At 48.3% G+C, this 27,120-nt stretch overlaps 2 protein-coding genes across 2 annotated transcripts; one reads left to right on the forward strand and one right to left on the reverse strand.

The window, feature by feature from the left end:
- Nucleotides 1–5,525: 5,525 nt before the first annotated feature.
- Nucleotides 5,526–21,122, forward strand: FCMR (Fc mu receptor). The gene is made up of 8 exons (XM_049634281.1): nucleotides 5,526–5,709; nucleotides 12,623–12,958; nucleotides 13,716–13,847; nucleotides 14,800–15,022; nucleotides 16,457–16,587; nucleotides 16,971–17,126; nucleotides 17,352–17,410; nucleotides 19,737–21,122. The coding sequence occupies exons 1-8, from the start codon at nucleotides 5,673–5,675 to the stop codon at nucleotides 19,911–19,913; spliced, it is 1,251 nt and encodes a 416-aa protein (XP_049490238.1). The 5' UTR covers nucleotides 5,526–5,672; the 3' UTR covers nucleotides 19,914–21,122.
- A 1,404-nt stretch (nucleotides 21,123–22,526) lies between these two features.
- IL24 (interleukin 24) lies at nucleotides 22,527–26,745 on the reverse strand. The gene is made up of 5 exons (XM_049634286.1): nucleotides 26,316–26,745; nucleotides 25,126–25,188; nucleotides 24,308–24,466; nucleotides 23,522–23,596; nucleotides 22,527–22,610 (listed from the first exon to the last, which is right to left on the reverse strand). Exons 1-5 carry the CDS (start codon nucleotides 26,571–26,573, stop codon nucleotides 22,527–22,529), a joined length of 639 nt encoding a protein of 212 aa, XP_049490243.1. The 5' UTR covers nucleotides 26,574–26,745.
- Nucleotides 26,746–27,120: the final 375 nt, after the last annotated feature.

Consider the following 27,120-nt stretch of genomic DNA (forward strand, 5'->3'; position numbering starts at 1 on the left):
AAAGTTCCCCCCACCTCCAACGCTGGACTGAAGGGGGCTAGGAGACTGCCTGTAAGTGGGACCAAGATGATCAATAAAAGAATTGTTTGGGGTCTACACCAATCGTCAAGAACCTGAAACGCTGTGTTACAGAACTTAATTAAGACTATTTATAATGGAATAAACTGAAAGCAAGTATAACTGTGCTTCTCTTAGGCATTAAGAAAAAATCTTGGTTAAGTATCCATGGAATTCTTGACCTTGGATCTTATATCTTCGTGGGGTATCCTTCCAGATAGAGAGGCTATTAATCAAAACTCAAGAAACCAAATGAGTAAACTCCTTCCACAGAAATTTCAGCTAGAAGCTAGTTAAATGATAACTTAGCTTTTAGAATAATTGACCCAAAGTCTCTTGGGGGACAGTGATTAGATAAAGGACCCCCTTGTCTGCCAAGGCCATTCCTAGGTTCTGGCACTAAACCTAATCATATCGTATCAACCCCTCACACCACACCAGACTCTTCCTCAGGGCCTCTGTGTATCAGAGTTCTCTCTGGGAGAAAGTTCTTCCCAGGCTTCCATCCTGCCTGATGTGGGGAAGAGAATTTGCTTCCACCTGGGCCTTGATCATACTGCTTCTGATGCTTTGTGCTTCCAAGCCTGCCATTGACCAGACTCAGATTTCAGTCCTCCTTAGTCTCCCCTCCTGCTCTACCAACCGCAATGTCCAGGCCTGATTCCTGGACCCTGACCTGGATCAGAGTCTTGGGCTGTACTCTGGCCCAGAGAGATGGTCATCAGGAATATTTATTTCTCTCTGTTCTCTGTAATGGGGATGCATATTTAGCTTCTTCTGGAATGACAACAAATCATTCCAGGAGAACCAAAACCACAAGGTGCATCAGAACCTATGTTTTCTCCCTGGAAGCTACTCTCCGACCAAAGCATCTTTCCTGGGGCAGTAAGATTTAGATGCAGCTTCTATATTATGCCAATAACCTGCAAGCCAATCCGGGGCTCAGGCAGCCTATCCCATTCCCTAGAATCAAAGACCAAGAAATGCCACTAAAGTCGTAGACAATCCTGTATTATTCTTAACTGATGTTATAAACAGGTGGTCAAGTATAATAATGTACCGCCCAAAGCCCACCTGAAATCCTTCCATGAATAAGGAAGCTGGTCTGTGGCTGAAATGGGATATCTAATAACTTAAAAGGTCAACAATTTGGGGGAGGGTTTTAGTTTCCTAGCCTGCTATAACAAACCAGCATAAACTGGGTGACTTAAAATAACAATAATTTAGTCTTTCGCCGTTCTGGAGGTTTGAAGTCTGAAACCAAGATGTCCGCAGGGTTGGTTTGTTCAGGAGGCTGAGAGGGGGAAGCTGTTTGGGCCTCTCTCCTCACATCTGGCAGCCGCCCTCAATCCTGGGTGTTCCCTGGCTCACAGCTGCATCACTGCCATCTCTGCCCCATCCTCACGTGGCCTTTTCTTGATGAGTCTGTCTGTGTCTTCACACGGCCTTTGTACAAGGACACCTGCCATTGGATTTAGCTCCCCCCCATCCTGTTTGGCCTCATCTTAATGAATTACACCCACAGAGTTCCCATTTCTAAATGAGGTCATATTTTAAGGTTCTAGGTAGACATAAATTTCAGAGGGACACTATTCAGCCCAGGCCTTGGGAGTAACAATCAACTGTGGGGTTAATGATAAACCAAATAGCAATGATCAGTGCCGAGCAATGACTCAGAGGACTACTTAACTGTTTCTGATGATTAAAAAAAAAAAAAAAAAAAATCTTCCTCAAGTTCCTGAATTATTTTGATTTTTTTTCCTTTAAAAAATCTATTAGGTAATAATGATTACACATTACTAAGGCCCAATAGTGGCCAAGAATCTGCTTACAGTAGTTGATTTTGGTTTGTAAAGCTATATATATACATATATACATACACATACACACTCGTATACACATACATATACATATACAAATACATACATATCGTTTGTCTAAGACTTTCCCAAGAGTCAAGACAGAACATTTGTCCTAAGAGCAGTAAATGAATCTGGTCCCCAAAGCAGAGAAACAAGTACAGTCCCCTCCTCACCGACCCCACAAGCTTCTCTGAAATAATGAACTCTACTAGGGAGTCTATATAAGAAACATAGTAAGAGATCGTCTTAGAAAGACCACATATCTAAGGGGCCACCAAAAGAAAAGATATAAAACAGACCAATGGCTCCTAGCTAGCTAGGGTGCTGAAATAGGAAGGGAAAGAAGATGGTCAAGCTCTTAGATTCCAGGAGTTCTGAGGGCTTGGTAAGCCTCTCCTAAGGCTGATAAAGAAATGGGCAGCCGACCCACCCTCACTGGAGTCAAAAGTCTTTGATTAAATGTGTGGAGGTGAATATTCTAAACTCCAGATTTTTGCTGATAAATCGCATTAAAATTCATCCAAAATTCTACACATTTGGGTTCTAACCTTAGAATACCAATAGAAGTGTGGCCATATTTAGGTAAGAAGTCTTACCATTTCTTTTTTTTTTTTTTTTTCAACGTTTTTAATTTATTTTTGGGACAGAGAGAGACAGAGCATGAACGGGGGAGGGGCAGAGAGAGAGAGGGAAACACAGAATCGGAAACAGGCTCCAGACTCCGAGCCATCAGCCCAGAGCCTGACGCGGGGCTCGAACTCACGGACCGCGAGATCGTGACCTGGCTGAAGTCGGACGCTTAACCGACTGCGCCACCCAGGCGCCCCTGAAGTCTTACCATTTCTTATAGCAGAAGGCCATGAGTAGGCTCACAGTAAAGGTTAACCTTCCCAAAGCCTTGCTCCTGTGGAGTGGCTCAGTCTGGGTCAGGCAAGCCTCTCGTCCAAGTTCTTGGAAAGTGGGAACCACAGGGTGCCTGAGCCGGGTACCTCTACCTGAGTGGGCTCCTTGGTGAATCTAGCAGGTGAGGGGATGCTCATGATCTGTCTTTGGGGAGAGTAGTGTTGAGTCCCGGGGAGAGCCGCTTAGGATCTCAACCCTCAGTCTGGAAAGGCCCAGGAGATGGCTGTTTCAGAGGTCAAACAGCCTCCAGGAGGTCAAACGAGGGTGATGTTACAACCAAGCACAATCCATAATGACAACTTTCCCCTTAACGGAGACGGCTAATCTCCACTGAACTCACACTATATTCCAGGCATCGTATCAAGCCCTTTGTGATGCTTACCTCAGGCAGTCTTCACGACAACCTTATGAGAAATATTTTTCTTATCCCATCTGTAACATAGGGAGGATAATAAAAACCCAAGTCATTATGGGGTCTAAATGAATTCACCTGAAGGACTTAGGACAGTTCCCAGTGTATCTGGTATTATTTATTGTATCCACTTTCCTGTCATCAGACTCTGAATTTTTTCCCATTGCGTTCCTCCCTTCTGGTCAAGCGTTGGCCCCAGAGGATGTTAGGCCATTGAGTCCCCTGCCTGTCAGTGGGCTTCAGCTTTTCATACCTTTTCCCAAGTGGGAACACCAGGGCAACACAGCCGCCCTGTGAGTCAGAAAAGAGAAATAAAATTTGGTTGGTGAAAAAAGAGGGAGAAGAGAATGAAGACAGTAAACTCCTCCACTTAGCCAGGGTTCAGCCTTCCCTTGGGGACCCAGCCTACCCTGAGACCTTGGGGTAGAGACTGAAGGTAGAGACTGGATCGCCCAGGTCTGGGAGTTTTGATTCCTCAGATTTCAAGCGTTCACTTCCTACCCAGGAGTTCTGAGACCCCCCCCCCCGCCCCAATTCCCGCTCGTAACAACCCCAGTGTGATGTTACTAAGGGTTTCATCTGGGCCACCCGCGATGTGAAAATATCTCATTGCACACATTCCCAGCACTGCAGCCACAGCACATCCAGCCCACGTCTCCATAGACGCACGTGTGCACGCACACAGCATGTTCGCACTCACGAGCCACACACACACACCTACCCATCTTACTCCCACATTCTTACACCCACAGTCACACACACACCCACCACAGTCATTTATTCTCTCTCTCGCCAAGGCAGTCCCAGGTCTTGAGCCCAGCAGATGGCAGAGCCCGGCTGTGGGAGAGCTGTGAGGAATTGGGACGAGCCCTCCAAGTGGGAAGGGTGGAGGCTGACCAGAACCGAGGCCTCTGGCAGTCACTCACTCTAACCAGAGGCCTGAGGCTGCCCCCCGACGCCTTGGCCCAGTTGGTGGTTGGAGGAAATCAGAACTGCAGCGGCCCTGCGCTGATGGAAACCCAGATAGGGGTGGGCAGGACAGGCTGCCCGCCCCCCCCCCCACACACACACTTCCTCTGCACCTGCCCTGAGCCTCGCGTTTGACTTCTCCTGCGGATGTTGTCGTTTTGTGTTTTGGAGAGCATGTGATCAGTCTGGTAAGAAAGGGGGTGGAAATGGCCTCAGTCCTCGGTGCCCCCGAGAGGCTGCAGCCCCTGGAAATGAGGATGCTGGCCAGGTGCCTACAATGTAGCCATCGGGAATGAAGCCCTGGGGATCCGCTGATTAAGTGACTGCTCCATGCTGCACCTCCACATTTAAAAGTCCTTCAAGCCCTTCCATGGCCATGGTTTCTGCTGGGCTTCACGTAAGCCCTGTGATGTAGGCAGGGCAGGGACCACCCCTATTTATTAATGAGGAAACTGAGGCCCGAAGCTAGGAAGCACCAAACCGGGACCAGAAGCCATGTCTTCGGACGGGAACCCAGAGCTCTTTCTGTGATACCTTGTGACCGATGGCCTCAGCATATCTCCCTTCTCCATCAGTCACTGGCCCTTTCCCATAGACCCTCGGGGGGCTTGGAGCCTAGCTCTGCCAGGCTGCTGTGACTTCAGACACTGTCACGTGATCGTCTGGCATGCCTCTGTGGCCACTGGGAGGTTGCCTGGGCCCCTGCCAGAGGGCAGCACCTTCAGGGGCAGAGCTGGGAGAGATGAAGGGTGGTTGATCTGAGGTTCTGGGCAAACTGTGGTTAATTAAGACTCCAGGAACAGTAACCTACAGGAGGGAATGCCAGGCTCATTGAGTCCCACCCTCCTTTTCTAGATAAGGAGATCTAGGCTCAGAGAAAGGGAGTGAATTCCTCAAAACCAATGGTTAGTATTCCCACATGGTAGGTGCACAAAATTATTTGCCAAGTAAATTCAAGGGCTACAACCAGTATCTTCTGACTTCAGGACAAAGTTTCTACCCATACAGTCCTCCTCAGATGGAGAAAATTGGTGACAAGTCTCTTTTATCCTGAAGACAGGGATAAGGCAAGTGACTCTGTCTCAGAAGTCAATGAATATTCATAATGCATGGGAGGCCCTTCCAAGAAAACATGCCCAAGGCTAAGAAATATCATGCCTGAGAGCTTCTAATAGCTTTTTGGAGCTACCTACCTAGAGGCCCTTTGAACCCTGGTGACCCATTCGTGCTCAACATAACATATTTTCTCAATTCCTAACTTCCGCTGTGGTTTGCTGGTATTTTCTTTTTTAGTCTAAAACTAGTTAGCAAACAAAACAAGTTGTCATTTCCTCATTTTCAAGTCTTGCTCCTCGTGGGGGCCAGAAATCTCTTTCAAGCTCCAGATTGTAAAGGGTTCCTGGGTGAGCAGTGGGTCCCTGTCCCCATCTCCAGGGGCTTTTGGATGGGACGTTGCTCTGGAAGGAGCCATGGACCTCTGGCTTTGGTCACTTTGCTTCCTGCCAGGTAAGTGCCCTGGGAAAACACCTTGGACATTTTATGAGGTTGAATTGTCCACAGGTAGGGGAGTTGCTGGCCATCTCTAGCCCTGATGTTCCTGGATGGATTTATTTGCAGATAATTACTCAGGGCAGGATAAGGATAGAGACCATGTGAAGTTCTGGACGTCCTCCCCACTCTCTGTGAGTGCCCCGCTCTCCAGTCCAGACACATCTCCTGTGAGGCTCAGGTGTTGACCCACTAGTGTTGAAGGCATTACCTCTCCTAGGCGTATTAGTTTGATAATATGGGATCATAAAGCAAGTGCCTCCAAATTTCTTTCTTCTTACCTCCACATTCTCTTTCTTTGGATCTCTTTCACTGCTGATTTTCAACTTTCAGCTTTAAATGAGGACTCCTTCATCAGTTCAGTAACCCTAATCCATTCCTCAAGTTTAATATCTTCAGCCCTGTCTTCTGAATCCCAATAGCTGCCTTCTGGGAACCCCCACTTTAGTCTCCCACCAAGAGCTGAAATGCAACATATCTAGCACCATAATTCAAGTTCCTTTTTAGCCCCCATCCAAACAAGCTATTCTATCCATCTTAACTATCTCTGATATCAGGTGCAAATGCCAGAATGATTTTTTTACCACCTCTTACCACTTATTCCCACCCAGACTTTGACCCAATTAATGGTCAGTTCATGTAATTTCTGGATTAGCATGACCGGGATAAGCAGCCTCTACTGGAGAGGTAACAGAGGGAATGGAAAGGAACAGAACTCAAAGTCATCTCATAACTATCCCACTTCCTCCAAACTGACCCACTGGTGAATCCAGATTACTCTCTCTAATGCTTGACTCTAATCATAGGATCGCCCTTCCTAGAAACCTTCAATGGCTCCCACTGCCTACAAACTCCTACCTTGTGCTCCCCTTTTACCCTCTGAGCTTACCACACTCCCCTGTGCTTCCCTAACCTCCAGCCAAAGAGGACTCCTCCTTAAACATGTGCTGGACATTCCTGTCACCATGTTCTTACTCATGCCATTCCTTCTGCTGATAACATCCTTCCTCTCATCTCCACCTTTTATGAGCCCTTCAGAATTCACTTCAACCTCCACCTCCTTGTACGCTTTCCAGAACCCTGTGTTCTGAATCCCAAGAGCTGACCTCATTCTGCCTTATATTGTGACTTGGCATGTATTCACTTTATTTTGTTGATTAATTGGTGAGCTCCTTGAAGGTCAAAATGATTTTTTATTCATATTTGCTTTATTTCTAATGGCTTGAATATGGAAGAAAGTCAAATATTTGTTGAGTCAAAGATTGAAACACCCTAAAAGTCCAAGGAAATGCAGTTTTAATGAAATGTCAGACTCTGTGAGAGGACTTATGTCAACACAGTGGATGGTTAACTAAACTTAGGCTTGAGAAGAAACAGTGGTTCAGTGGGGGTAGAAGCTCTCTAGGAGTTAAGGGTACTTGAACTGCAGCACTGTAGTCTGTCCTGAGCAATACCACCGTTCTAGCTGGGCCAGAGGGGTCCCTGCTCTGGATCCAGTCCGTCTCCCTTTGTGCCCATCCTCAGAGAGTGAGGAGTTCACAGGCCCAAGGGGATTGTCCTCCTCAAGCCCACACTCATATCCCCTCTTCTAGACCTCGAGCTCCTTGTCCAGATGACTCTGGGCCCACTTTCAATGACCGTATAAGCCTCCATACTGGGTCTTCTATCCTAGAATTCTATCTTATTCTATAAAAGGCTGTTTGGAATGAGATGGGCGGAGCTAATACATGAAACCTGGATTATCTGCTATATATGTACTAGGACTCTTGTGGTGTTGGCAGGAGTTGGGATGAGAAAAGAAGGGGCTATAGGACAGATGCTAGGAGTAGGAGACTTGGAGACATTCTTCCCACATAGAAATGTTTTATTTATTTTTATTTTTATTAAAATTTTTTTAATGTTTATTTATTTTTGAGAGACAGAAAGACAGAGCATGAGGGGGAGCCGGGCAGAGACAGAGGAAGACACAGAATCCAAAGCAGGCTCCAGGTTCTGAGCTGTCAGCAGAGAGCCTGACACGGGGATGAAACTCATGAACCATGAGATCATGACCTGTGCTAAAGTTGGACGCTTAACCTACTAAGCCACCCAGGTGCCCCAACACAGAAATATTTCTGAGTGGACATCTAAGGTGTGTGAATTTGTCAAGATGGGTCATAGGACATACTTTACTCATCGGTTTATTATCTTGATTTATGATTTTAAAATATTTAGACATATGATATTGGGGTCTTTATTTGTATTTCTGCCCCAGGTTGTACAAATATTGGAATTGTCCTTGTTCCAAGAGCTCAGTGCATGGGGCACAAACCATAGACCACATGGCCCTAGGGGAAGTTCCACAATAAAACAAAAATGTATTACATGATGTAGGCTTTTTCACCTTGACCCATAAAAGTAATAATACATATGCGTGATGTTGTGACCCAGTACACACACACACACACACACACACACGCACACACACACACCCCTAAAATTTATTCTTGATTATTTAATATAATATGGGAATGAGTTTTGGGTTTCAGCAGTTGGGTGGATGCCGGTACTCTCTTCTGAAACAGGAAGAGCTTAGAACAGGTTTTGGAAGAGAAATCAAGAATTCTTTTTTTGTTCGTCTATTTGTTTTGCCATGGTAAGTTTGAAATACATCTTAGATATTCAAGTAGAGTCCAAGTGGCGATATCAGAAAGGTGATTCTAGAGTTTAGAGGTAAAAAAGACAAGACTAGAGATAAATGTTCTGGAAAAAACTACATACAGTTGGCATTACAAGCCATGGGAGTAAATGAACTAATGTGGGGAGAGGAAGGAAAGACTGAGAAGAGGCAGGCATAAGTACCAGGCCTTAGGGCAATCCAATACTGAGAGGTGGATAGAGAAGGAGAGGAAAGTAAGGAGATTGAAAAGGAGCAGTCATTGTGAGTGTGGTGTTAGGGAAGCCACGAAAAGTAAGCATTTCAAGGTGGGAGGGCTCAATTCCCTTACATGCTGCCAAGAGGGCAAGTAAATGAAGACAAAGACATCGAATGTGGAAGCTAGGAAATTTTTGCTGACCTTGACTAGCAGTTCTAGTGGAATGTTGGAGACACAATTCTGACAGGCATAGGTGGAAGAAGTGGGAGGTATGAAAGTGGATTCTGTGACCTTGATGACTCATTTGAGAAAGAGAACAGAAGAGGGGTGGCATCTGAAGGGGAGGCAAAAGGTAGATGGAGGGTTTTTTCAATATGGCCAATATCAGAGCAAGTGTGTAAGCCATGGCAATGATAGCAGAGAAGAAACCAAATGACACGGCGAGGAGAGAGGGATCAGGGTGGAAGAGAAGTTCTAAAGAAGGTGAGCAGGTTGGACTCAGGACACAGGAAGAAGAACTGGCTTTGGGGAGGAGGGGGGACACTCTATTCATTGTGACAGGACAAAAAGCAGACAGTCTGCCTGGACACACATGTTGGTGTATGTGGGAGTAGGAAGTTGAGTAGAACGTTTCTCATCTTTTAAAAAAGTTCACACTCCATCTGGTAAACATAAAAGTCTCAGGGGCGCCTGGATGGTTCAGTCAGTTAAACGTCCGTCCCTTGGTTTGGGCTCAGGTCATGATCTCACGGTTCATGAGTTCGAGCCCTGCATTGGCCTCTGTGCTGTCAGTGTGGATCCTGCTTGTGATTCTCTCCCTGCCCCTCCCTCATGCTCTCTCCCTCAAAAATAAATAAACACTAAAAAAAAGTTGCAGGCCAGCTTCCTTCTTCCAGAAAGAATTCTGCTGTGACTTGAGTTGCGAGGGTTCTCATCAGCCGGAAAACCACTGCTCAACAGAATCCAAAGTCCATCTTCAAGGCACCACCCCAGCCAAGGCCTTTGGAGCATTTACCATAATTTTCATCATGGAAATGATGTGTTTTTCTCCCATGTTCCAAACATATATATTTATATCTAACTATATATCGAGAGTGACCTTTTAAATCACCTATACCCCTGTCCTCTACCATCGCCACTGAAAATCAAGTCACCAAGTTAGAGATTAATGTCACTTACTAAGTAGCCTCTTTAAAACACCAATATTAAAGGGGTTGGGTCCCTTAGACACCTACTTCCACCCCTCCTTTTATTCCCCAGAATCATATGGAAATATAGTTATGTAGTTCAGAATTGCAAAAATTCAAGGACACCTGGGAAGCTTATTTTAAAATGCAGATTCATAGGCCCCACCCTAGACAGATGTAATCACCATGCCAAAGGGTAAGATCAGGTCACCAGCATCCTACTAAGTTCCTCCAACATGCCTCATGTGCACACCGGGCATAAATTCGAAACCAGGAAATTACATCTATCTTTTCTCTCTTTGGGAAATCTGCTTTTCTAAACCCTGGTTGTGGGTTAGAAGCTACTGTGAACTCCAAGAAGAGCTGGGGTCTTGTCCTTTCATCTCACCAACTAGTGCTTCCTTGGGACCAGAGCTCAGAGTACCCAGCAGCTTTTCTTGTGCTTCATCTGTCCAGGGTTTAGACAATAAGGATGCCTTGCTTTGTCTCTTCTGGCTGCTTTAATAAAACATCATAGACAGTGTGGCTTAAACAATAGAGTTCATTTCTCACAGTTCTGGAAACTAGAAGCCCAAGATCAAGGTGCCGACAAATACTGTCCTTGGTAAGGGTCCTCTTCCTGGCTTACAGACAGCCACCATCTCTCTGGGTCCTTACATGGCTTCTTCTTGTGTACATGGAGAGAAGAGGGACACTAATCCCATTATGAGGGCCCTACTAACCTCATCTAACCCTAATTACTTCCCAAAGGACTCATCTCCTACTACCATCACATTGAAGGTTAGGGCTTCAACACGCGAATACTAGGGGAACACAAACATGCAGCCCACCGCAGGGGATCTGGGTAAGCCAAGGGTTTACCAGAAGCTCATTCCTGAGCAGAGTGAGGTCACTCGAGGTGTGATGACCTCCCTTTGCTCTATCTTGCTCCTGCCCATATTGTAGCATCTTGCTCTTGGGAAAGCAGCATTCATGCCCCTTTCTGGCTGGGTTGGTCCAAAAATACATGCTCACTCTCAGATGCTGGGCTTTACACACAGGTGTGGGCTGTCTGGACACACAGGGTAATTCCCCCACCCCCTTGATTGGGTCTTTGTCTTTTGAATGGGTCCCCCTTCCATTGCCATGTTCCAGTCATGAGGCTGCCTCACACACCTAGGTTTCCAGCAGATTTGAAACAGCATTGGATTATTTGTGTGCAAGTTTCCATGTTAGATATTACATGTTCTGGCTGGACCCTCCTCTTATCCCTACCATGTTAACACCAGTTACACTCTTAGACTTGAACACACTCCTGTAAACGTTCCCCCTTCCAGCCCCTATCCCCCATTCTCATACTCCCATGGTTGTTTCTACCTCTTCACTGGTGTCCACACTCTCTGCTCCCTCCGGAATGTCCTCTTCAGCTCTCTCTGCTTGTCCAGAAACCTCAAGCCCTGCTTCTTTCTTTGACTTTCCTTATCTTACTAAACTCCTGGGAGCTATTCTTAATGTGTGGTCAGGGGATGAATTTCAAGAAGTCTGTCAACTTCTCTCCATGAACATGCCATGTTCTCTCTCATATCCCAGCCTCTTTGAGGACTGTGCTCATTGCCTGGAAGAGTCTTTTCTTCCTCTACCCAAGTTCCCTGGCCCCACTCCAACACACATACTTCACCCTCTGCCCCTCTTTCCAGAAATATGCAGACACTTATTGGGACCCATTTAGTTGATAATTAATCATATTTGGACTTACCCTCTTTTTCCATCTGACTCAACTGTGTTAGATCTGCCTTCTCTCAGCCAAAGCATAAACTTTTATTGTATTGTATTGTATTGTATTGTATTGTATTCTGTTCTATTCTATTCCTCCCTGCTCCCACCCTCCCCAACACACATACAATGCGTATACACCTGTGCACATGTGCACACACACACACACCCTTGCATTCCATCTGCGTTCCCTCATTCAATGAAGACCATCATTCTCTCAGTTGCCCTCCACACTCAGTCTTTCAGGTCACAACTTAGACATCACTTCTTCCAGAAACCCTGCCTCAAGCTACACCATCCCTTGGCAGCAGCCTGGATCCAGTTTCTCTGCTCACTGCTTCCAAGCCTCCCTGCATATCTCTGTTGTGGGGTGTATCGCATGACTCTGTAGTGAGTGTCCATTTGTACTGCCCACTAAATGATTCATTCTGTGCAGGGAGGGATGCCAGCCATCTTCCTGCCACATAAAAGGCATTCAACAAATGCTTTAAAAAAAATGATTTAACAAACAAAACTGAGGGTGAGCAGTCGTTTTGGCTGAATGGATCTGAGCAAAACAAAACTAGACAGGAAAGCTGTTGCAGCAAAATCGCACTGTGCCTCCCAACACCGCCCTGAAATCAGTTGGGTGCTATGTGCTGATTGGGGTTGCTATGGCATATCATCTCTCCTCGGCGTGGGACAGAAGTTTTGATAGTAGCTTTGACTTCTTAGGGGTTTGGTAACTGAGATCTTAGGGGTTTGGGTTCGAATGAGGGTGAGGGTTATGTTAAGGTTTGGGCTGAGAGAGGTCCAGCTGGGAGTCAGGCTTGGGCAAAGGGCTAGGGAAGAACATGGAGTCAGACTGAGGATGTACATAGGGTTAGGGATAGGAGGAGGTTGAGGATGAGGCTAGGGCTAGAGATCAGGAGAAGGTCGAGGCTAAGGTGATCTGAGGCTTGGGCTGATGATGGGGATAAGGCTGAAGCTAGAGAGATGAGTGTGAGACTGGGCCGGGGCCTGGGTTGGAAATAGGGTGGGAGTTGGGGATGTGGTTGGAAATGGGGCTTCCTGTACATTAACTCCCTCTCCCTGCAGTGGCTGGGGCTCTGAGGAACCTCCCAGAAGTAAAGCTGGAGGGAATTCTGGGTAGCTCCATTACCATTGAGTGCCCGCTTCCTCAAAAGCATGTGAGGTTGTATCTGTGCCGGGAAGTGGCTGAATCTGGAGTATGTTCCACCGTCGTGTCCAGCAAGAATTTCGTCAAGGAAGAATACAAGCACCGAGTCACCCTGAAGCCATATCCAGATCAGAATGTGTTCCTAGTGGAGGTGACAGAGCTGACCAAGAGTGACAGCGGAGTCTATGCCTGTGGGACAGGCATGAAAACAGACCGGGGCAAGACCCAGCAGGTCACCCTGAGTGTCCACAGTGGTAGGTGCCCCCCCCCCCCAAGGAGGCTCAGTGCACCTAGCAAATGTCACCACCTGGGAAGGCTGGGAGAACCACTGAACTACAGTAGTCCTACAGACTGTCATGCTATTACCATGCTAGCCAGTCCAAAGATAATTGGGATTTGCATAGTTGAAACCTCATACAGTGAATTAACTTCACAGTCCCCCAAATTTCCGACCCAAACCATTTGAAAGGAACAAATAAACGCTCTCCTTGCATTGTATTCTATCCGCACTACCCAAGGTCTGAGGGGAATGAGGGTTTAAGGTACAGGAGAGGCTCTGAGATGGGAGGAAATTGGAAGCAAAAGGACATAACTGCCTTACATAGCTGTCCCATGAGACATAGCAGGGATAACTATCAAGGAAAGACAGTCATTTTTCAAGTCACATTTGTAGGTCAAACTTGGTATTTTATGATATGAGCCTTTCCATATGTCTCCCAAATCCCACCTTTCTCCATTCCTCTACTGACTTCTTAACTCCTATGCAACCACTAATTCAACAGCCATTCTAAAATCCCAGTGGCCACTGAGCAAGGGTGAAAGAGCATTTCTTTCAGGGAAGTCTCCAGCCCATTCTTTTTCTGCTCTTCCTGGTGGACTCTGGCCTCGTCCTCCCACTGCCATCCACCCTGGCTGAGTCAGCTTCAACTCATACCAACATCCCTTCCTGGGGTCTCAGTCTCCTCCGAGAGCCCCCCCACCCCAGTGTATTTATTCCCTTTGCCTCGATAGAGTATGACCCATTCTGGGAAGACGAGCTGATGCCTGAGCCTCCAAGATGGTTTCATAAATTTTTACATAGACCGATGCCCCCTTGGTTCCAGATGCCTGCACATGCCGATTCTCTTGAATTCATACCTAAAGGTCAGTTCACCAAAGCTGAGGTAGGAGAGGTGGGGGCGATGATGTGGGGGCATTGTGACAGTGGAGGGGGGAATATGTGTTCAGTTCATGGAATGGTTGGCAAAGCACAGCTGAGTCTCAGATGTGTATTTCCCTGTCTTGGGAGATGGTACTTCCCGGAGATTAGCATCCTATGTCCTTCAAGCCCATCCCAAAGCCTGGGCACTTGGCACGAATTGCAGAACTTACACATCACCACCAGGTGGCACCACAAGTAATGCTCCATTCACAAAACCCACTTCTTTTATGAATGACTTGGGGAACCAAGACTGGGCAGATCTTTTCCAGCCAGAGATGGTCATGCCTCCTGTTCCCCACAGGGCTGTCTTCATTTTCTGGCACACAGTGATTTTAACAACTCTCTTTTGCAATAAAAAGTCGGATGATTATACTAATGGTACTTTTACATTTCCATACCTTTTTCTTGTTTTAAATGCATCTTTAACATGCAATTATCTACATCATATCTTCACATCTATCTTATGAGGTAGATACATCAATTGAACATTGTGACACTACAGAACTTTTCTGGGTGCCAAGAGGGATCGTTTAACTGAGCATATCTTATACCCAAGGTTGTGGGATGGAAGAGACCAGGCAAGCACACAACTACAGCATAAAGCAGAGTGGGGAGGGAACTGCAAACAGGCCTTTTCCCACGATCAGGGGAGAGCAAGCTCTTCTGCCTGGAAAGTCAGGGAAGGCTTCCTGGAGGAAATGACATTTGAGGCAAATATACATAGAAGGTACTAGGTGGAGAGGCCATGCTAAGAAGGCATTTCAGGCCATGAGGACTGCAATAGAGGGAGTCCAGGGGAAAGGAGAGTGTGTTCAAGAAAGAAAGGGTGACCCCATCCTACTGGTGACTAGAATGTATATATGGAAGGTCACTCTTTCCCGCCATCTCCTGCAGCTACCCCACCAGCTCAAAGGACTGAGGCTCCTCCAGCAACCCACCCCTCCCCCACCACCCGAATCTCTCACCACCTTCGAGTTTCCAGAGCATCTTCAGTAGCAGTTACCAAGCCCCCAACCTTCCTGCCATCTACCACAACCTCAAAGACCTCAACTCCGGGGGTGCTTCGTAGGCTCCAGACGGCCAGCTACAACTACCACAGCAGGCTTCACAGGCAGAGGTAAGTAAGAGGTCTCCACCATCCAGGATGGGCTAGAGGTCAGGCAAAGTAGCCTAGAGTTAGGAGATCCATTGAAATCTTCCTGCAGTGTCCACCAACAGAGACCCTTCTTGTGTCTAGCCTACCTATGAGTGTAGCGCATTAACTTATTAGTCCAATAACAAGAACGCACTTCTCAATGCCCCAGCAGGACACCCTGTAGAGATGAGACCCAAATCTTTTAGTCACTCAGCGTTCATTCAAATCTATTTTGATGGGGAACTAAATAAGAATAAAATTAACAATAAAACTGTTAACTACTAAATTTAGCTTCACTGTTTTACTTTTTCAGTGTGGCTTCTAGAGTATTTAAAATTACATATGTGACCACACTGTATTTCTATAGGACAGCGCGGGTCTAAAGCCTGGGGAGCACCTAGGAAAGTGCGACGATGGACCACTAGGGGGCAGCATTAGAGCAGACGCCAAAGAAAACCTATAATAATTGGAATTATTTTGCCTAACCAAAGACAAACATGTTAGTGAGAAAAGGGACCTCCAGCATCATTTGGGTTTTACAGATGAGGCAACTGAAGTCATGAGAACGTTGTGGTTTGAAATAGAACCAGGACTCCTGATTCCTGGCTCAGTAAACTACACCAGCCTACCAGTGGAGAATGCAAGTCAATTCAACCAACATTCTCTTAGTTTCTACCATGTGTTGGACATTGAAAATGTAAGAAAGATGAAAACATGCAATATCCAGGTCTTATCTTACTAACTAATACAAGTCTGACTGTGAAAAGGGTTGTAACCAATATAAACACAAGAATTGAGGACAGACAGAAAAAGTTGATTCTAGTTTGCCATGACTGGAGAAAAAAAGAGAACTTATGTGTTGACCCTTTAAGGAAAGTAAGGTTTCAATTTGTAGAGGAAACGGAGGAAAGACCTTATAAGCAAGAGGGAGCATTATGAGAACAGTGTCTCTTCCACTTAAAAGAAATTTAACTCATTTAGTATTTGCAATAATCTTGTGAGGAAACAGAGGTGCAAAAGCTTAAAAGGGAACTGACATTTACTAACTGCTGCTTAGACCAGGTGTTCTAACTTCTTTATATCTACAATTTTGTTTCAGCCTTAAACACTTCTGTGAAATAGGCTTTACTGTACCCATTTCCCAGGACATGGGAGGCTCAGAGAGGTTGGGAGACTGGTTCAAGATCACACAGCCAGTGGAAAGCTGAACCTGAATTTGAATCCAAATTTCTTGACTCCATAGACAAGACTCTTTGGGGCAGAGGGCGGGGCGGGGGGGGGGGGGTGTTAAAAAAAAGGGACAAACCTGTGAGACATCTCCCCAAAAGTTGGCTACTGAGAAGCGCTGCCTTAAACCTCTCTCCCTCCCAGACTCCCAGACTTCTACTGTCTCTCTCCCTCTCCTTCCTTCCTCAGAGCCTTCCACCAAGGCCCGGTGTCTGGGATGGAAGACCAAGGATTTCACATCCTGGTGCCCACCGCCCTGAGCCTCATCCTGCTGACGCTTGTTGGACTGTTGGTGAAAAGGGCCATTCAAAGGAGGAAAGGTGAGCGGCTCGGGGCTCGGTTAGGGCGAGGTGAGCTTCCCGAAGGGGCCTGAGCTTCAGACTCCGCTGGAACCCCGCCCCCTCCGCCCCCCCCCCCCCCACCCGGCCTGGAAACGCAGGAGCTTTAGTTGAGCAGCCAGGGACGTGAGGAATGTGGGATGAGGGGTCAATGTCTGGAAATGAGAACGAGGAGGGTGGCTTGGGCCCTTTGGTCTTCAGTGGGGGACAAGGCTGTGCCCAAGCACTCAGAGCATCTCCGCGTCAGACACGGCCAAGCACCGCAGAGAGAGACCGCCTTTAATTTCCTGAGACCCGAGGGCCGGGAGGGGTGGCCACGGGCCTCTGACGCCTTTCTCCTCTTTCCCCGCGGCTCTGCCGGGCAGCCCTCTCCAGGCGGGTCCGCCGAGTGGCGGTGAGGATGAGCGCCCTGGAGGCGTCCCAGCGGCCCCCGCAGCAGCGGCGCCGCGCGTCGCAGCCGCAACGCTCCCAGAACATCTACAGCGCCTGCCCGCGGCGTGCTCGGGCGGCGGACGCTGCAGGTGAGCCGGCGGCTGGGCGAGCTGGGGACGGCGACCGCCGGGTGGGGCAGGTGCCGGGCAGAGCGGGACCCGCGGGCGCGGTGCAGCGGCGGAAACCGCCCAGATGCCGAGTTTGCGCCCGAGCGCCGCGCCTCCGGGAACGCCCCACGCCCGGGGTTTCCGGCGGGCCTGGGGGCGGGCCGGACCCGCGGCCACGCCCTCACCTCTGTCTCCCCGGGTCTTTAGGTGAGCGGGAGGCTCCTCTCGCAGGCCCTGGAGCGTCAGCACCCCCGGCCGCGCCGCAGGTAAGCTCCGCCCCCCACCCCTGATTGGTAGCCGCTGCCCTGAGGGCGGCCCCAGACCCGGGTCTGGCCCGGGGAGGAGGAGGGGGGCGGTTCCTCGAGCTGCCTGTTAGCTGAAGGGCGTGGCTTTCCCAGCAGCTCCTGGGCCCCCAGTCTGGGAAGATTTTCGTCCTTTGGTGGTGTGAGTAGACTGACTGCCCGACAACGGTCGTGGACTTCATTACCTGGCTTATCTAGCCAAGCATGACCGTGGGGGTATAAATGGATGCTTAGTAGAGGCGACAGATGGCAATTCCTGCAGAGGAGGGCTTTGGGGTGGAAGAGCTCCGATTTCCAGGAGGTCTTAAGGGAGTGGGATCTACCCAGTTTTACCTTAATATGAGGGAGAGCTTTCTAGTAAACTCTCTAGGGTGAGAGGAGGTAGTTTGCGCATCACTGGAGGCAGGAAGCCTGGCCTCGAGGATGACTTGGCAGATGTCAAGACGTACATAGGGTTCAACCCTTGGGTGAGGAGGATTCCTGTGGAAATCTAGGAAGGGACGTAGGGAACTGCTGTTTTCTATTGATGGCCATTGGCAGATGGGTAAAAGGTGTTTAAACTGTCTTCATCTTTGTTTATCCAAATTAAGAAGAGAAAATATTTTCTTCTCTGGAGTAGCCCGTAGTAGTCAAAAATACTACTGCCTCAGGAACCAGGAAAAAAATAAGTGTGGCAAATGTTCCTGTTTTAATTGGGGTGTAGACTAAGCCAATGCAACAGACCCTAACCCACAGGGCTCACAAGATGGAAGGCTATTTTCCTCCCAAGTTAAGGCAGGGGCCAGGAAGAGGTGGCCAGAGCCACCGGGTCATCCAGGGACTCAAACATCTTCTGTCTTGTTGCTCTGCCCTCCTCTGGAGTCTTGACTGGTCCGTAGTCAATGCTCAATCACCAGCATTATGTCTACATTCCAGCCCATAGGAGGCAGAAAGAGAAAGGTGCTTCCCTAAGACCATGACCCTGAGGTTTCACACATCACTTCCAGTCATATCCCATTGGGCATAACTTAGTCATGTAGCCACACCTGTCTTCAAGGGAGACCGAGAAATAGAGTCCCTAATTGAGCAATTGTGTGCTTTGCTAAGAAGGGACAGTGATACCCAGCAACAAGCAACTGCTCTGCCGCAGTTACCTCTAGCTTCTTGCCCTTGCCCTTGCCCTTGCCCTTACCCACTCCTAGAGAAGGTTCGCAGTAGTTTAGGTATGATCCAGCAGCACCCATCTTCCCTTACATTAGCCCTTTTCCTTGAACTTCCCTGTGGCCACACACACCCTCACCTGGGCCTGTATTTTGCTCAAATCATATCCTTCCTCCCTGCTTGGGACTCTCAGTCCCACTCTTAGGGACAAAATCTTGACCAAACAAGTCCACAACAAGGTGTGTAGGGTTAGTGGCTCACTATTTCAGCTTTCAGAAGGAGTATCTTAATTTTTCAAGCAGATTAAATTAATCTCGAACGGTGAACTGTAACACGCCTTAGGAGACAAATTTTTGAAGCACACTGCAGCTCATTCCCTCTCTGGTAAAGTACGCAAAGTTATAGTTCCTTCCCATTAGAACTTCCTGGGTGCCTCCTATGTTCATGGGGCCGGACTCCTGGTTCTAGGACTTGTATTGCAATAGGTGACTCCCCCTACTGAAGCCTTCGTGGGTGGATGCTACAATAATGGCACAGTGCGGGGTCATGGCACAACCCTGTCCTCCCAAGAACTGACCCATCCTGAAAGCAGAGGATCCTGACGTTTCTGTCCGGGGAAGAGGAGCAGCACTGTGCCCAGGTGGCACGCTTCCTTCTTCCTCTTCAGTACCCAGCCCTTTCCTGGAATGCACTGTTAGGCCACATCACGGCTCCTCCGAGTCCTTATGGAGCTGCAGGGGATGACTCACCCTACTCTTGAATAACTCCCTAAGAAGATGCATATTTATTCCACAAGTCACACCGTCTAATCCTAGAAGGGAAACTCCTCTGGCAGCTGAGTCTCCTTCAGCCCCAGGCTTAACCGTGTGATTTTAGCCTGAGCCCCATTTAAGGCATTTCTTGCCCATATCAGAGCTAAGTGTTTTCCAGCTACCTGAGGTGAGATGCCACCCTGAAACTCCCCAAGGTTAAGCCACTTGGCGAAGCTCAGCCACTTCTGTGTCTTTGTCTTTGAGAAATCAGCAACCATGTACATACTCCGCCCACCCCCTCTCCCCAGCCCCCGCCATTGCCCACTGTGGAAATCTGTCTGGAGAGATACCAAAATCACCCTACCCAGATTCAGTGATGCTTCTTTGGTTGTTCCCAGGTAATGGAAACTCTCTGGCTCCATGCCCCATCTCTGAAGACCAGCTGTGAATATGTGAGCCTCTACTACAAGCCTGTTGCCAAAGCAGAGGACACTGATTCAGATGACTATGTCAATATTCCCTGCCTGACTCACCTGTCCCCCTGTCCCCCTGGGCCCAGACCTTGGTGCCAATGAGTCTTGTCTATCTGCTGGTTTCCAATACCTCCTCTGTTTTTGGAGCCCTTATTACCTCCCACACTAACCTTAAGTCTTGTTCCTGTCTCTCCTGAACATAGCTCTGTACCCCCTCCTGTTTCTTCTTGCACACCTCTGCAGCCCTCTGTGGTTTTCAGGTAGGTTCTGGGCAGGCAGAGTATTTGTCCCTGTGCTACCTGCTTCCCTTCCAAGCCAACGGGATTTGCAGAGTGTCTTTGATCACAGGGTCTTTGCTGCCCTGGGTCTAGACACATGGCATCAGACTGGAGGATAGACATAAGTGTTGCTTCGGGGGACTTGCTCAGTCTTGGGCCTCATACCAGTCAAAGGCCCCCAGACCGCCTCATGAGGGCATGCCTCAGGCCTGTGAGCTAGGAAGGGGCCTGGTATGAAATGCCCCTGGCAACATCTTTGCCCTGATCATAGGGCTGGCTCTTACTAGTGAGCTTCTATTCATCTTGAGTCCTATGATAAGGACATTTCATTTTGAGATGACAATAAAGGGTTATAAATTTTCAGAACCATGCTTGTGTTAGTGACTATCCATCTATCTATGTATCTATCCATCTATCTATCTATCCATCCACCCACCCACCCATCCATCCATCCATCCATCTACCTACCTACCTACCTACCTACCTATCTATCCTCTTTACTGTCTCCCTCCTTTGATGCCCATAAGTACCCTGATCAGTGTCTTTCCTCTTTTGAAAATAGGATAGTTTGTGTCATCATCTCCTTATCTTTCTTCCATGGCCTAGCACTGATATCTGTGCACTTTCTTTAGTGCCGGGCTAGTTTGGCCATCCCAAACCATTACATCTCTCTGCTTTCAGAAACGCACCTCATTTCTTTGCCAGGTAGCTTATAGCAAGGTGGGTCAGGAGAGTGGATTCTTAAGGGGCCAGGCGCTGTGTAATAGCACTTAATGTCGTGAAAGAAGACATATCTCCCCTCCTATATATACTTTCTCCTAAGTTTTTCTGGCAAGGGCATAGGCAGACATTGTATCTTTGGATTAAAGTCCACTACAAAGTTCAGCTAGGGTTTGAGGCTAGAGAACACACAGTCTTGCTATTAAGAAGAGCTTTCCTGGGGCGCCTGGGTGGCGCAGTCGGTTGAGCGTCCGACTTCAGCCAGGTCACGATCTCGCGGTCCGTGAGTTCGAGCCCCGTTCATGCTCTGTCTCTCTCTGTCCCAAAAATAAATAAAAAACGTTGAAAAAAAAATTAAAAAAAAAAAAAAAAAAAAAAAAAAGAAGAGCTTTCCTGGATGCATAACACAGCCTCACCGGGCACTTGCCCACAGTTAGAAAGAAGAGGCTGCTAGAATTGAGTTCCCTGCTTTTTAATCAACAGGGATTGTCATCAAAGATTGGGCAGTATATTCAGGTGTGATGACGCCATTAGCATCTAAGCAAGGTCAGCTTGATAATGGCACCCTCTCAAGCGGTGGATAAGAATGAGTAGGATATGGAAGGAGGGTCCCCAAAGAGAAGGGATGGGTGGGGGTGACATTGGGAGAACTGAAATGTTTAGGGAGAGCCTACTTTGTGCGGGGCACTTAGCCTGCCTTATATCTTTCATCATTGACATTTCAAACCGGTGCTCCTCACCACTCCCCAGTGTTGTGTTTCTGCAGATTTCATGACAATATGATTTCCAGGGTGTCTGGGTGGCTCAGCTGGTTAAACCTGCAATTTCAGCTCAGGTCATGATCTCAAGGTTTGTGTGTTTGAACTCTGCTGTATCAGCACAGAGCCCCTGCGAATCCTCTGTCTCCCTCTCTCTCTGCCCCTCTCTCTCCCCCATGTGCACACACACACACACACACACACACTCTGTCTCTCTTTCTCAAAAATAAAGAAACATTTAAAAAAATAGGGGCGCCTGGGTGGCGCAGTCGGTTAAGCGTCCGACTTCAGCCAGGTCACGATCTCGCCGTCCGTGAGTTCGAGCCCCGCGTCAGGCTCTGGGCTGATGGCTCGGAGCCTGGAGCCTGTTTCCGATTCTGTGTCTCCCTCTCTCTCTGCCCCTCCCCCGTTCATGCTCTGTCTCTCTCTGTCCCAAAAATAAAAAAAAAAATATATATATATATATATATATATATATATATATATATGATTTCCATGCCCTGAAGTTCAACTTCATATCCCAGCTCCCCTCATTGCTCCTCAACAATTCAAAGACAGACAAAATATCTAGTTTATTAAGCATTTACTGAGCACTCATCTACTGCCCCACAGTGTCAAGGATCGTGGGGGATAAAAAACAAGCATGGGACACAGTCCTTGCTGCCTACACAGAACTTACAGTCTGACAAATAAATATGACATCAGTTAAAACACTGACTGGAATTAAATAGAGTTGTAATAAATATAGGAGTCTACTTTGTAGATTACTCATAGCATCCAAGGGAACCTTCCATGGCTATCTTTGGGGCCACTTAAAGAATGAAGTATTTGAAGATAAGCCCGGCCAAGAATGCAACCCGTCATCAAGGACATGATGTGCCCAGAGAATATTATCACATGAAGGGACATGGAACGTTGGAAATGACATGGAGAACAAGGCGCCTTCCTGGTCTCGGCATTCAGAGCTGGTAGAATTTTTCCATCCAGGTCAAGAGAATGTCCACTTCTCCAAAGGCTTTGGTCTGGGCCGCTTCTATGTCCAACTAAAGAGAAAGGACATTGGAAGATCTACCACATTAGCCACAAGAATAAATTTCTTTCCCACACACCACTCCTGGAGCTGGCCTGACCCCGAGTCATGGGCTGTGTCACCTTTGGGATAGCCTCTGCTGAGCTCACTCCCTGCCCCGTCATTTGTTCCTTGGCAGGGGTGGGGTGGGGGAGGCAGTGAGTACCAACGGACCAGTGCATAGCAATGGGTAAGGAATGAGGGAGAAACACTGGAGTTCCTGATAATAAGAACTCTAGAACCCCAGTGCGGGGCGGATCTCGATACCCTCCTAACTGCAGATGAAGAAACTGAGGCCCTGGTGGCCCCTTTCCTCTGTATGTTATTCCTCTTCACCATTTATTTTTAGGCTGATATATCTGTTCCTCAAAAAAGTGATCAAAATCATATTTTGGGAGCAGGGGTCTGGGGATGAAATTTGGATTTTCTTTGTAGTCTTTATTTGGGAGACAGGAATAGATCTTCCCATGCCTTTTTTTTCCCTCACAAACTAGAACTTTGGAGCATTATGGAAAATATTGGAGATTGGAAGTCTGTGTTTGGGGGGGTAGGGGGCCTCCTTCCAACTCCAATTGCCTAGCTCAGGTATTCATAAAACGCACAGGGAGAGTCCTTGATAATGAAATCATCTTGTAGGGTGATAGAAAAGCATGTTAACGCGACAAGTGGCACAAACATGGACCATGTAGCTTGTGGAGCTTGGGCAAAGCACGTGATAACTAATGCAAATACGCCTGTGCTTGTGCTAAATTAGGTAGATTTCGGGCACGGCGGGTGGAGACACCTGCAGTGAATTCTGCATTAGGCCTCTGAGGCACCCTCGTGTGACGGTTCTGTCTAGTCTACTCGTGGATAAGCAGGCTCTCAAATTCTGGCATCGATTACCTGTTTAAACGCTCTCTGGAACAGCAGAAACCGCCTGCGTGCACTGTCACTGACAGAAAACATCTCATTTTCCTGCTAAATAATAGAAAAGAAATTGTGTCAAGTTCAAGTGTTGGATAGCAGCAGAGGCAAGCCCCTCCCACTCCTTCCCAGTGATGCCAGAGGGGTTCCCAAGGCAGGCCCTGAGTCCCACATTCTCAAGGTAGCCACGCCACTGCCGAACTCCCACCCGTGGTGGGAGCTGACTCCTCTCTTTTGCACGGCCATCTTGCCATGTAGGGCATCTTGCATGTAGGGCATCTACATTTTATAGGTAAGAAAAGTGAAACTCAGGGAGGTTGACTTCTTTGCAAAGAGTCATCCAGCTGGTTAGAAGCAGATCTGAACTGGAACCCAGAACTAGTAGTATCCAGAGCCTGCACCCTTTTCCACCACAGCACTCAATCCCTGTTAAGGAATAAACAGGACTAGGTGCGGGGAGGGAGGGGCGCCTGGGTGGCTCAATCAGATAAGTGTCTGCCTTTGGCTCAGGTTATGATCTCACGGGTCTGTGAGTTTGAGCCCCGCATCAGGCTCTGTGCTGACAGCTCAGAGCCTGGATCCTGCTTCAGATTCTGTGTCTTCTTCTCTGTCTGCTTCTCCCCTGCTCTCTCTCTCTCTCTCTCTCTCTCAAAAATAAATAAACATTTAAAAATAAAAAAATAAAAAAAGATGAGGGGAGGAAGGGCATCTTATCAAAATACACCATTTCCTCTGGGCACTGGGTCCCAGCTTTGTTCTACTCACACTGGGCTGTAGTTTTGACACGATGACAATGAAGTTGTTGGCCAGAGTGGAGAATGACTTCCGGACCCTGAAGTCAGCTGCCTTATCCTGGTAGTTTTTGAAAACGGTATTCAAGTAGAACTTCAGCAGGGCACGGATAAGGTAACAGCTCTCAGCGTTCTGGGGAGGGTCTCAGTCACGAAGAGCCCTCTGCACACACCCCGCCCCACCCCCCACCCCGGGCCCTGGATGCACAACCCACGTGCCACATGAGGCAAGGTAAGCACAGAGAGAAAGAGATCTTCTAGGAGATGTTAGTAAACATTAGATCTGAAGGAGTCTTCGGGGGCATGCAGAGTGGTGCCTTTGATTTACAGCAGGAACCACAGACCCAGACCTAGGTCCCAGGACCGCTGACTCCCCATCTGGTTAATATTCTTTCCTCTACACCACATGGCCTCTCTAATGCTGTAGGGGGGAGTGATGGACCCTGAAAGACACGTGGTGGTTCAGTGTTGAGAGTCCAGGGAAAGGACTGGAAAGACAAGTGAGAAAACAAAACTGACACCCTGGAACACGGGAATTGCACTCCAGCTCCTGTGAGCTCCAGAGTGGAGCTCAACACCTCGCAGGGATCAGGACTCAGTACATGTGCTCATTGACCGCCCAGTCGGGTGAGGGGAAGAAAGTGGGGGAGAAGGATGGGAACCAAAGAGACCTAAGTGGACGCCCAGGCAGAAGAGAAGTTTCTGTCAGCCTCCCCTAGACCACCCCTCACCACTACCTATAGAAGACAAGTCATGAGACAGAGGCATCGTCTTTCCCCAGCGTCTGATTACCGAGACGTTATGCAGAACCTCCTTCCGTAGTAGCCGGACATTCGTGATGTTATCCTTAGCTTGCTTTGGGAATAGAAAGAAAAGATGTGTCCAGCTTCGGGGGCAGCACAGACACCAACCTTGCGAATGCACGCTGACCCCCCAAATCTATCCAGTCTGAAATCTCAGAGGCCAGAAGGACCACGGGAGGACCGAAGAAGGGCTGTGCTGAGTTGGCCCCTGGGGTGAGGGTACAAATTTCTAGCCACAAAAATCACTATACTTAATCCCCAGGGGCGGATGGAATCCCAGGAGCTCTCACAGCCCAGGAACCTGTTGGATTCCTTTGGTCAGGAAGAAATAAGCCTCTTTGGTTTATGAATGACTTAGGGGCAGGGTTTTGCCTCCATATTCCATAGGGGTTGGCATGGGTGGGGGCTGCACCTTCGAGCTGCCTCTTGCCCTTGGAGCTTCCTCTGAAGCCCCGCCTCCCGCTCCAGATCTTGGATTATAGTCAAATCATCCTTGCGAGAAAGGAGTTTTAGAGCTCATCTTCCCGCCTCCTCAATGTGCAAACAAGGAACCTGATGGGGGAGGGGCACTGTGCCCAGTTTCAAGGTCAAGATCACACCTAGGCGTTCTGTCCCCAGTCTTCACTCTCCCCTCCCCCAGGCTGCCTCATCGAGCTCCCTCTTTCTACCTGGAATCCAAAACATTGTTTAAGGAGCACATTTGCCAGTGTGAGTACTGGGTCACTTTTGGGACTTGGTGAAATTCACAGTCACATTTCACAAGCCGCCCCCTCCCGTCTCAGCATTTGCCATTCTTTCTACCTTTAACCAAAGCCTTGGCAGGTGGGAACAGACTAGCAGGAGCCTGGCAGATAAAAACTTCAGTGGGTCTCAAAGAATTTCCCACGACTGCTGGTTGGTGAAGTCCCCTGTCCCCCTGGGCCGTAGATGATGCCCAGGTGAATCAGGATCCCTTCTCTATCCCCCTTGGGCTGTGTTTATTTTCCTAGACATTGACCACATCTTTCTGAGCCTCTGTTTCCTTATGTGCAAGAGCGAATGTGGGCTTGTGATGCATCTGACTTTGAGTTATCATATAGGAAAATAATAAGTGAGTTACAGAGGGCTCCATAGTCATAAGATATCGTCCGGCGCTCACGTCAACCCCTGTGGCTGGGTCCAGAACAACACTTCACTCACCACAATGTCCTTCATGGCCCAGAAGGCCTCCCACAGTTCCTGGAGGACGACTCCCTCCACCCGGCAGGGTCCGAATTGGAACTCTTGGCCCTGGATGCCTGGCCCCTGGCTCCAAAGATGTAGGATCAGACTCAGGCAGAGGAGGGAAGTCCTCAGCACTGGAAAGCCCATCTGCAGGGAAGGAAGGACCAGGTGTGGATCCTGCTGGAAGAAAGGGAGGCATCCCACTGAGGAAGGACTTCTGCCCAGCAGCGGCATTCCCAGAGTAATGCCCCTTGGCTCTACCTTAGCCAGCTTCGGGGACACACAGATGTGAAATCTGAGACCAGGGTAAGTTCCTAGTGTTAGAATATTCTAAACATGTAGCCTTGCTGTGCGCTGGGGTGGGGCGAGGGTCTTTCTGTCCCTCCATCTCGTACCCTCTGGTCTCACTCTCTCTCTCTCTCTCTCTCTCTCTCTCTCTGCCCTCCCCCACCATGCCCACCCATGTCACACACACACCCAGCACCTCCTTCCTCACCCCATGTCCGTTCTCTCCAGCCAACAACCAGCCCGTCAGAATTTGACCAAGAAGGCAGGGGTGGTGGTGGCATTTAATGTGCCAAAGAACGTGTGAGCCTGAACTCTGAAGGAGAGGGACCTTAACTAGGCGTTTGTTTGTCTGAGCTCTGCCCTAAAGTCACGAGGCACACTTGAGCCGGTCTTTACTCCTCCCCCAGGAGAAGGTCATCCTCGCTCCCCACGATGGGGGGAGTCCAGGGATTGACCCTGGCCTGTAGGAAGGGGCACAGACAGCAGGTTAGGG

This window comes from Panthera uncia, chromosome F1, assembly GCF_023721935.1.
Source record: "Panthera uncia isolate 11264 chromosome F1, Puncia_PCG_1.0, whole genome shotgun sequence".
NCBI lineage: Eukaryota > Metazoa > Chordata > Mammalia > Carnivora > Felidae > Panthera > Panthera uncia.

Bases quoted from the DNA above. Each gene is read 5' to 3' on its own strand.
- IL24 (XM_049634286.1), bottom strand. From the start codon at position 26,573: ATGCCGCTGCTGGGCAGAAGTCCTTCCTCAGTGGGATGCCTCCCTTTC. The intron at 25,189-26,315 runs GTGAGTGAAGTG...CTATTCCCAAAG, and splicing joins GGGCCATGAAGGACATTGTG to CAAGCTAAGGATAACATCAC. The intron at 23,597-24,307 runs GTGAGTAGAACA...TCTATTATTTAG, and splicing joins TGTCAAAACTACAGCCCAGT to CAGGAAAATGAGATGTTTTC.
- FCMR (XM_049634281.1), top strand. From the start codon at position 5,673: ATGGACCTCTGGCTTTGGTCACTTTGCTTCCTGCCAG. The intron at 5,710-12,622 runs GTAAGTGCCCTG...CTCTCCCTGCAG, and splicing joins GTCACTTTGCTTCCTGCCAG to TGGCTGGGGCTCTGAGGAAC. The intron at 15,023-16,456 runs GTAAGTAAGAGG...TTCCTTCCTCAG, and splicing joins AGCAGGCTTCACAGGCAGAG to AGCCTTCCACCAAGGCCCGG.